The sequence below is a fragment of the Phyllostomus hastatus genome, unplaced genomic scaffold (genome assembly GCF_019186645.2).
Source record: "Phyllostomus hastatus isolate PE091 unplaced genomic scaffold, TTU_PhHast_1.1 phas_scaffold_93, whole genome shotgun sequence".
In the NCBI taxonomy this organism is placed as follows: Eukaryota; Metazoa; Chordata; class Mammalia; order Chiroptera; family Phyllostomidae; genus Phyllostomus; species Phyllostomus hastatus.
Window position 1 is genome coordinate 39,184,475 of NW_025334042.1, and position 11,163 is coordinate 39,195,637.

An 11,163-nucleotide genomic window follows, 5' to 3' on the forward strand; every position below is an offset into this window, starting at 1 on the left:
TAGTTTTACTCAATCTTAAGTAGTCCAGTTATTTATCAAGGTTACAGAGTTTGTTTGTTTTTTTTTTTTACGTCAGTGAACTTAGACTCATAAAATTCTCTCCCCTGGGCAAGGAGCCTTTTAAAGACGAGCGTGTCACGCTGGCGGCAGGGGGTCACGGCTACTGGAAAATGAGCTGATTCCTCAGGTCCCGCCTATCCCTCGTGGCCCCTCCCTCTGGCCGGTTCCTACCTCCCCTGGACTCGCCCCCACCGCGTCCTCGACAGCCCCACCTCTTCTCCAGACCCCACTGGCAACCTCCTGAGCCTCAGAGGTCTGGAGTGCGTCAAATCCCGCACTGGGAGGCTGATTTGTGGAGCATCACCCCAAGTTCCTCTCCCCTCAGCCCCTCCTCCGCCCACTCCAGAGGCCAAGGGACTAGAGCTGAGCAGGGGGAGGGGAAGAGCTACACCCATCCCCCTTCCACGAGTCCTTTCCTCGTTCAGATTCAGTTGCACCTTTTATTATTTTACTCTTCTTCCTAGGACACGCGGCTCCGGGATCGGTCCTTCCGGCATTCGCGTTCCCGGCTCCCGCGCGCGCGCAGGGATGGGAGCGCGAGGGACCTGCCCACCGTCTGCAGGCGTTTGCCAGGAGGTGCAGTCGCAGCAGCCGCTGCCCCGAATCTGTAAGTTTCAACGCTCCTCCAGGGGAGCGAAGGGGAAGGCTGTCCGCAACCCCGCAAATGATTTAAAATGCAAAACACAGCAGAGGTTTGCAGTGCTGGATGGAATTTTTGGGACACACTCTTAACTCTATCCCCAACCCGCAGGCTATTTTCCGGGTTTTCCCTCCAACTTGTATGTTGATTCCTTCGTTGCAAAGAAGTTTTCCATTTATAATATGAGTTCCAATGGGAAGTATTTTAAAATGCAACTCATGCTTCTTTCAAATTTAAAATACTTTTTAACAATGTTCATGTTACATAGCCCGTTGCTTATTATTTAGTCAAATGTAATACACTAAACGTTATTTATACTGCGCCAGAGGCAACGGCCTTTTCCTTGCCTATTTCTAAAAATAATGAAGAATTTCCCCTCTTTACTGCTTATATTTCTCTATCATGTACGTACTTTAGTAGCCTGATCGCGATACCCAGCTGGCCTTAATTTTCGTTTTAGACGCCGCCACGTGCTCATATGCTTGCACATATCTATGGGCGCGTTAATGTGGGAGAATTCTCTTTGAGCCTGCTGTTTACAGGAAGCCTCCTAATTTTGCTTGAGTAAGGCTATATCCAAATATATTCAAAATGATAAGGAGAATGGAAACAGTTCTGGTTCAGACCAAATAAATTTCTGAGATCCCAGAACTGAAGCACAAACTACATTCGTGTTTAGATTAGTATAAAACCCTACCTTTAGCTTTGCATGTCACCTCGAATGTGTAGACAAAACTCTAAATGCAAGGACCAAAGAGGTGAGGAAATGGGGGTGGGGGTGGGGAGGGAGTTTTTAACCATCATTTCCCTCGTGCAGGAGGACTAGTCTCCAGGGGAGAGGCAGGTTCCAGACAGGTGGTAAGCTGGCTATGGTGACAGGACAATGTTGGCCAGAAAGAGCATCATCCCGGAGGAGTATGTGCTGGCGCGCATTGCGGCGGAGAACCTGCGCAAACCGCGCATCCGAGACCACCTCTCGAAAGCCCGCTTCATCGCCAAGAGCGGGGCCTGCAATCTGGCGCACAAGAACATCCGTGAGCAGGGCCGATTCCTTCAGGACATCTTCACCACCTTGGTGGACCTGAAGTGGCGCCACACACTGGTCATCTTCACCATGTCGTTCCTCTGCAGCTGGCTACTCTTCGCCATCATGTGGTGGCTGGTGGCCTTTGCCCACGGGGACATCTATGCTTACATGGAGAAAAGTGGAATGGAGAAAAGTGGTTTGGAGTCCACTGTGTGTGTCACTAACGTCAGGTAAGACCGCAGTGGGGTGAACAGGGGTGGAAAACAGTATAGAAAAAAATATTAAGCTGCTCTCTTATCACTCCGTTTTGTTGAAAGTGAAATAAAGGGTTTGTTTTAGTACCTTCAGAAACAAAAAGGCAAAAAAGCTAATCTAACATATTAGAAAATCTTTTTTAATGCAGCTTTATGGATGAGGCATCTTTAAAAATGTGAAGCTTCAGCCCCTTAGGTTAGCCTTGGAAACACTATTCCAGTTATTGAAAAATGGTTGTGGTTTGAAGGATTTCACAGACCGTCTTACTTAAAACAAACAAACAAACAAACAAACAAACAAACACATATACGCATTTAGTTTTCAGTATGAAAAAGCTGCTGTCCATAGTTCCGGTGTTCACAAGTAAGTATCTTTGATCAGCAAAACATATTGTGCAAATACTAGTAGTATTTTTTCATGACTTGTCTTACCCATGGCATTTTCAGAAATAATGAGAAAAATGGGAAAACACTGGTGGAAAGGCATCCTAGATTTAAAATCCATTAAATGAAAGAAATAAATATAAGCCTCTCTTAATTAAGTGGCTGATTGCTTACATTGGATTTCAAAATTAAAAGTTATGCTAAGATTCAGAACTACAAAAAAATTGATTTTTAATGCAAATTAGTTCAAATTTTCCATGGAAGAGATTATGTGGAAGCCAAATCATGTGGTTTTGTTCAAAAGTTTTTACTTGAATATGAAGACCCTTTTCATATCTTGAATCTTGAGCTGGGGTTTTAGCTTTTCTATGTTTTATATACCGCTGCTTTGAAAGAGAACCTAGATTCTATAGCTGTATTGTTGTTTCATACTTTAAATTTATATGGCTGTGGAAAAAATAATTAAAATGATTTGAGGAGAAAGACGACACTTTCGAAGACACTTTTTAGATTGCCTAACTTTTGTTTCTTTCTCTTTTATTTCAAAGATAAGTACAGTAGACTTGATTTCAGTGACTCTTCTCCCATTATTTTCACATGGTCTAACAACACTTAGTTAGAGCGATTTGTCTCTTAACTTTTTTTGTTGGAAGATGGAAAGAGATCCTTTATATCAATTTCAAAAATGAAGCAAAAATAGTAATAATACCAGAAACTTTTCCAGGACATTTTGTGAATGATATTTCAAATTCACATAATGCATAAACCAAAGCAACTTGACCAGGCATGATTCTGCCAGGAAACTACAGAGAATGAGACCTGTACTGATTATGAAACAAACACACTTCTGCAGGAAGCAGAAACTCAGACTGTAAACTTGCCCATCCTTCAATTTCTTAAGTGTCTGCAATGCCAGCATGCCAAGGAGGGACTTGTGTATATAGATCGCATGCCACAGATTTCAGCTTGGGTTTTGAGTGAAGAAAACTATGTGTAATTGATTGATTGCCCTTACCATCAAGTAGCTATTTTCTTGTCTTAAACTCATCCACAAACTTTAGTCTCAAAGAAAATAAAGGTGAAAAATACAGTAAATCATCAGTACATCAGATGTAAAGGAAACAATGAAAACACTATATTTAACCATTATTTGTAGGTCAAATATCATTATCTATATTTCTCTCATGGAAATTTTTTGGCACTTATATTGGTGACTCATTTTCATTTTAAGATACACTTTTAATAAATTTGCAGTAGACACTCATACAGAGATAAAAGAAATGAAAATTATAAACCTTGAAAATAAATGACAGGTTTTATTTATAGCACAAATATATTGGCTTTTCCTATAAAAAAAAGAAGTTATTAAGTCAATTTATTAAAGACATATCATCAAAAGTGATACCTTTTCAATGATTTTTAAAAGGATGTTATAAAGTGCATGGGCTATTAAAAGCTGCTTTACTGCCAGCCATCATTTTTCACACGATGTGTTCTGAAGCATGGTTATTCCCCCAATGCATTCCTGCTGGTGTGAACATTGAGTTTAGTAGGAGAAACGGTGTCAAAAATACAATGAGACAGAGTTGATTTTATTGGCATCACAATTTTAGCATTTTAAATTGCCCTTTTTATCTAAAAAAAAATTTGACACCTTTAAGGTTAAATCTTACAGGTTTTATTTGAATGTTATGATACTATTTGTACTTTAATCTACACATACAGTTTAATCATAACAAACCATACATAATAAAAATTGTTTACTCAAAATATTGCAACAAAAATTTCTATTCTCTCCCAAAGGGGCTTTAAAAGGATGACTAATAACATTTATAATTCTTTGCACTTCCTTTCTTTCATAAGTCCATTGTCTCACCATATCATCATAATTGGAAACAACTTACTGTGATGCATACTCACCAGTATGTCCAAATAACATTTCACCATTCTCGTTTTAGAATGTCTCACTTTCCCTTTCATGTGGGATAACCCTAACATGAGTCAGAAAATAAATCAACATATTTCCTCTATTATTCAGCCTAAGTTTTTCTGGAGGAGAACAAACAAGCAGCTAAATACTTCCATCTCTTGAGGATGCGTAGTATGACAGGTGTCCATTAAAGGCTGGGTCTTGCACCATATAATGTTTAGAATTAAATTATTTCATAAAATAAGCAGTATGCATAATAAGACCCATGAATAGCCTCTCAAACCATTACAACCATACATGTAAAGACAGTGTTAGACTGCTCCCCAAAGTGTGTATTTGTTATTAGAAATCAACATTGTGTCCACGCCCCTCTTCTGGGTCCATTCTTATCCCTTGCTGTGCCCTTGCATCATATGACATATTATGTGTGTAGTTTCAGTGAAAAGCAACTACTGTGGTTTTCTATGAAAAAGGCAATTTGCACTTTCTACTTAAAAGCTAATCAAAATAATCTGTGTGTGCTTGCTCCCTCCTCATAGTGTCCCACCAAAGCGCAGTGTATACTCAGTAGTCAAATGTTTAAACATTTTGCTTACCCTTTGTGTGTGGCAGTAATAGATAGATCATATTTGAACAGGTGGCCTATGTATGACTTATCTTCTACAAAGTTAGAGAAGTTTGAAATTGGAGTTGGGGGAAAACACAGGGCTAATGTTGTTTCTATTAAGAAGCCATGACTGTAATGGATATGTGGCTCAGTGAATAAATTAATGACAAGAAAAATCAAATCCAGTGATGCTCAACCAGGGGGATAAATCAAATTCATCTGAGAGTTTTTCAAAAGTCTTACCTAGGTCCACCTTGAACCTACCAAATCAGTGTTTAATCCACAGAGCTATGGAAGAAATAATGCAATTTGCAAAAGCTTCCCAAGACAATCCTGACACTTTGTCCCTTGGCCCCTCTCAGAGCACTAGGACAGAATTGAGAGCATCCCAATTATATGATCTTGATACAGTAATTCAGTCATCTCTGCTTCGAATTCTTCTTTTAATAGCTTCAGCAGTATCATCACTTACAGAACAAAATAAGACAATCAGTAAGAAAACATTTATTCTTTCCAAATGGCAAAACATTCTTTTTTCTTAAAATACCAGTGTTTTGTACTATTTTTAGCACTGTGCTTTCGTATATGAGGAACACAACAAGTGTTAGCTAATGAATATGAGTTAAAGATTGTGAATAAGTACACTCATTATTCAGTACCTTCCACATGACTTAAGTCATTTAAACACAGAGATGCAATAAATAATAAACATCTCCCTGGTAGAAATGTTCACAAACTTCATCTTTGTAAAAGTAAATTATTTCACGAAGTAAAATATGCTACAAACATACATATGTATATTTACTATTTGAAAGTTTTCACACAAATAGGCCCATTATTATATGACCTAGAAAACATTACTGGTATTGTGCCCTGGAAGTCTGGAGGTAGATGCATGCAAGAAAGAGATGGCACGCAGGTACTTGTTTTTAGAACTGGGCGTTTGGCCAGTTGGCTAGTCTTTCCAAAGGCATGCAATAAGCCTTTGGCCGAAGAAAATGGCAAACTCAGCATGGACGTTTCACCCTAGAAAAAAAGAATGCTTTTGATATTGAAAGAAAATTAGCTTGGCATGTTATTTCGCCATTCAAAATTTGATCTGATGGCATTGTTTTTTGATATTATCTCTTACAGGTCTTTTACCTCTGCTTTTCTCTTCTCCATTGAGGTTCAAGTGACGATTGGATTTGGAGGGAGAATGATGACAGAGGAATGCCCTCTAGCCATCACAGTTCTGATTCTTCAGAACATTGTGGGTTTGATCATCAATGCCGTCATGTTGGGCTGCATTTTCATGAAAACAGCTCAGGCTCACAGAAGGGCAGAAACTTTGATTTTCAGTCGCCACGCTGTGATTGCGGTCCGGAACGGCAAGCTGTGCTTCATGTTCCGTGTGGGGGACTTGAGGAAGAGCATGATCATTAGCGCCTCGGTGCGCATCCAGGTGGTCAAGAAAACTACTACCCCTGAAGGAGAGGTGGTGCCTATTCACCAACTGGACATTCCCGTTGATAACCCGATTGAGAGTAACAACATTTTTCTAGTGGCGCCTTTGATCATCTGCCACGTGATTGACAAGCGCAGCCCCTTGTATGATATCTCAGCTACTGACCTCGCCAACCAAGACCTGGAGGTCATAGTGATTCTGGAAGGAGTGGTCGAAACCACCGGCATTACCACACAAGCGAGAACCTCCTACATCGCAGAGGAGATCCAATGGGGCCATCGCTTTGTGTCTATTGTAACGGAGGAGGAAGGAGTGTATTCTGTGGATTACTCCAAATTTGGCAACACTGTTAAAGTAGCAGCTCCCAGGTGCAGTGCCCGGGAGCTGGATGAGAAGCCTTCCATCCTTATTCAGACCCTCCAGAAGAGTGAGCTGTCCCATCAGAATTCTCTGAGGAAGCGCAATTCTATGAGAAGAAATAATTCCATGAGGAGGAACAACTCTATCCGAAGGAACAACTCGTCCCTCATTGTGCCAAAGGTGCAATTTATGACTCCAGAAGGAAGTCAAAACACACCAGAATCATGACAGCAAGACAGCCCCAAGAAAATCTTTGTACCAACTGTTGATGTTTTACATGGGACACGATTAGACTGTACCAGAGCAGGAACACAGTGATTTGTCCTTCTACATCTTAATGCACTAAGTGTTATTCATATCAAGCAACCGCACCTTCCTTATCAATAAACCAGTAACACACCGGGTGGAGCATTCATGGTTCACACTTGCTTCATACGTGCAGTATTGGCAGTGATAAGTTTGTTGTGTATAGAAAACAGTAGGCTCTCATTTGTCTTCATTTGAAACAGTTACATTAATAGTAATGGACCTTGAATACAAAAGACGGTGGAGGAATGATTCTGTTCAAAATGTTTAGAAGATGAAATCACAGATCAATGTTTCCATTGTTTACTCTGGAAATACAAATAGAATAGGAGGGGGGAAGAAAACAAAATTGTATTAACACCTTTTGTATATCAACTAATATGTTGCCTTTTCCTTTTCCATGATACTGCATCGGATAAAAAAAGCAGGAGGCAAACACAGCTTAGCTCTCCCTGCTTCTGGGCAGATTCCCTTCGTTCATCAGGTCCTTCACCATGACCTCCGGAGGTTTCCTGCTCGCCCTCAGGACAGCCTGTTGGCAGAACTGAGAGGAGAGCATAGGGGAAAAGCTAGACCATTCCTATCTCATTTTAGGACTGCATTCACAACAAGGGTTATTTCCGTTACCTTCTCACTTCTCCTTAAAAGCCCCCACAGGGAAATACTGCCTTGAGTATTTTATTAAAATATTTTCTTTGTATTCACTGTGGTTTTGTGATTCCTCTTTGACAAGATTATTCCTGGTTAAATCTCAAGGAAAAAAACCCAACATTTTTAGAGGCACGTGAAACAGATACCATACAGCAATAACATCTCTGAGATTCTCTCTTTCTCTCTCTGAAGGTTCCTTCTTTGAGATTTGTTGTTCCAGGAAAACTACACTTTTGTTGAATTTTTATTTCATTTCAAGTTTTAAAATGTTTCTAGGTTTTTCTGTCTGAGCCTGATGTGTCAGAGAAATTGTATAACTTTTTTTCTTTGACTCTCCCACCTCCCACCTTAAAACTTTACCTCCTTCCCAGTAATATCTGAATTCAGGCCTGGAATATATAGATTTAGTGTTATCTCAATTGTCAAAGTGAGGTTTTCCATCAAACCTGGATTTTATGATCCTGAGCTCCTGAGTCTTCAAGGGAGGGATAAGGTCACAGAGAAAAGTACTAGACTTATAAACCATTGGTTTATTCTTTACTCTTATTTTTCACATGAGTAAACATCAGAAAGCTGAGCTGTAGCTTTTTATACAAAGTTTTTATTTTGTATTTCTTTACTTCATTTATGAACACTGAAATAGGGGGGTAATCTTACATAGATTCAATCCTATCTGAAAGAAAAGACTTGCGATTCTAACCTGAGGGATGGAAATGATCAGGTTACTGAGTTTATCATTTTTGAAGACTTCTAACCACTCCTTGGAACTTCATACTCATAAACCAAAAAGGTACTTGAAGCTCCACTTGGATACTTAATATGCATTTAAAACCTTCAGTGTCTAAAACCAAATGCTTCATTTCCAAGTAACAAAGCATTCTTCCTGTCATCAGCCTTTCTTCCAATCACTCGGGTCAAAATCTGGGAATCATACATGACACCTCTCTCTCATACCTCACATGCCATCCATTAGCAAAACCTGTTACGTCTACATTCAAAATATATCCAGGGAATGGCCTATTCTCTCTACCTCTGCCAGTTCCGTAGTTCAAGCTGGGTGCTTATCACCCAGTATATATGGAATCAGCTGCCTCCACCATTAAAATATTGGAACATTTATGTATAGGTTGCTAAAGAAAAATCTATCTTAATAAAACATTGCCAACTATGACTACAGAGGTGGATGTCAGACCCCTGCAGTCCTGGCGCAGATGCAGACCCTGCTCTTCCACCCAGGCCCAGAAGGTGGCTGCCATGGCAGCAATGAGTATACGTAGTACCTACCTGCTGCTCAGTGGCAGCTCAGCATTTGAGAAGGTGACACGGATGCAGGGCAGGCCATGTTGGGACATGGCTGGTGGGGCTGAGATGCAGGATTTCTCAGTCCAGGTGGTATGGAATGCCCAGGCACCCAAAGGCAAATCTGGCAGAGAATATGGGCAGTTCACCAGCCAACTTTCAGCTGCAACTAAATGCTGGGTGCTAAGAACCTGATTACCATCCATTTAGTGGGGAAGTCAGTGGGAGAGCTTAGTGGGGCCTCCTGTGTCGAGACATTTCTCAGATAGGGACATCATTTAGCTAATGACAGTCACATCAAACAAAAGATCACATCAGCAGTTTCTAAAAGTCTACAAATGTTTCAGAATATTGCTCTGATTTCAGAACTTATTTTTGCTAAAATATATTTAACTGGCTAAGCAGATTTAGGAACTATATTGTTTAGTTTTAGAAAATAAGTAAGATCTAAAGTGTGTATGATTTTGACACATTTAAATATTATTTTTATTAAATATTTAGATTCTCTTCTACTCTAGCCTTCATACAGAAGCAACTATTTTTTATTCAGTTTATTAGAGTGACTGGTTAATAAAGCTATATAAGTTTCAAATGTACAATTCTATAATAATCATAAATCACTACTCTGCTTAACACCCTTCGATGGCTTCCCATTTTTCTAAAAATGAGAACCAAAATCCTACCTAGGGCTCACAAGCCACTCCCTTTGGTAATTCCCACTCTATACTGCACTGGACTTGCCGTTCTCTGAAACAGAGCCGTACAAACTTCTATGTCATGGGTTTGCTTGCCTGGAACACTTTCCTCAGAAAGACTCACTGGTCTCTCCTGTCATTATTTTGGTCTCTTGCTCAAACACCATCTCATGAGAAGTATAGTAGAGTGATTAAGAAAATAGGGTCTGCAGCCAGACTCACTCAGTTTCAATTTCAGTTTCAATACCTAGCATCTGTGAGGTATTAACAAAATTAGTTAATGTCTTTGTGCCTCATTTTCTCCATACATAAAATCAAAATGATTATAGTACCTACCTCAGAAGTTGTTGCAAAAATTAAGTGAGTTAATGTGTACAAAGGGCTTAAAAATTTTCATCCATTTGCCCAATACAAAAGCTTGAAATGAAGGAGTGTGTTGAAATTAATTGGATTCTTACTAAATGACTAATTCAGTGCATTAAATTTTGTTCTCTATATCAGAGACAAAAGAACTTTGCAACGTGAACCTGGTCTCCTAAACGCTCTATAGCAGACACCTTATATCTGCCTACTCCCAGTTACTTTTCCTGATTCCCTGACACCTGCATTTGCTTGTTGTCAAATAGTATGTGTAAAACACTACAATGTGTAAAGGCAAACATTTTACACACAGAGGATAATTTTGGTGTTGCATGTCCATCATTTATTTATTTATCCAGCGATGTATACTGAACATCCACCATGTCTGACAGGTACCACCCGGCAAAAATCGCTAACTGTGTTTCTTCTCTTTAAGGAGAAGCAGAAATTTATAGGCAATGCAGGTGTTGATTCTGCTCCCAAGTAATCTGAAATGGAAAGTGTCAGGAGAGAAAAACTGTGCTAGAATGGAAGACACACTTTCATTTTGAAGTCAAAATCAAGACCTAACCCTACAGGAACGGGAAGACTGTGAGACCCAGAGGTGTTGCACATACAGCTTTCCAGACAGCTGGGTGAGAGGACAGGACACTGTTCATCCTCAGAACTTTCATTTTTCCCTTGATATACCTTCTCCTAATGCCACATATTTATTCTATAATTCCTTTTCATTTGCCACGTGGCTCAGAGTTTCTCTGAGTAAAAATATTGTTGCCCTGCTCCCAGACATTTCTAAACACATCTGGACAAGTGTCTCACACGCCAGTGTCTTAGAGCCACAGTAACAAAGAAATGACCCCAGTTTCCAAAGAAAGTCTACCTTCTAGAGAAGTTGCTAGCCATGTTCAACATCGGGCAGCATTTCCCCCCTTTATTGGCTGGAATAATTTTTTGTTGTTGTTTAAAGATTTGGCATTCATAGAGCAAGGAGTTTCCTCTTTGATAGTAAATCAATTATAGATAAAGCAGAAAGAATGAAAGATGTCTACATCTCTTGGGGTTCCCACCCCCAACTTTCATCATTTTTCGCATGTCGAAGGTAGAGGCAGAACTGAAATCAGTGTCTCCAAGGACCAGTAATTA

The 11,163-nt window shown here is 39.8% G+C and overlaps 1 protein-coding gene across 2 annotated transcripts; it reads left to right on the plus strand.

The window, feature by feature from the left end:
* The first annotated feature begins 233 nt into the window (after positions 1-233).
* KCNJ8 (potassium inwardly rectifying channel subfamily J member 8) lies at positions 234-7,719 on the plus strand. Of its 2 annotated transcripts, XM_045829415.1 has the most exons (4): positions 234-313; positions 525-667; positions 1,518-1,957; positions 6,037-7,719. In XM_045829415.1, the coding sequence occupies exons 3-4, from the start codon at positions 1,584-1,586 to the stop codon at positions 6,935-6,937; spliced, it is 1,275 nt and encodes a 424-aa protein (XP_045685371.1). In that variant the 5' UTR covers positions 234-313; positions 525-667; positions 1,518-1,583; the 3' UTR covers positions 6,938-7,719. The 2 variants fall into 2 exon arrangements, with proteins under 2 accessions (XP_045685371.1, XP_045685370.1); XM_045829414.1 differs by having other exon boundaries at positions 277-667.
* Positions 7,720-11,163: the final 3,444 nt, after the last annotated feature.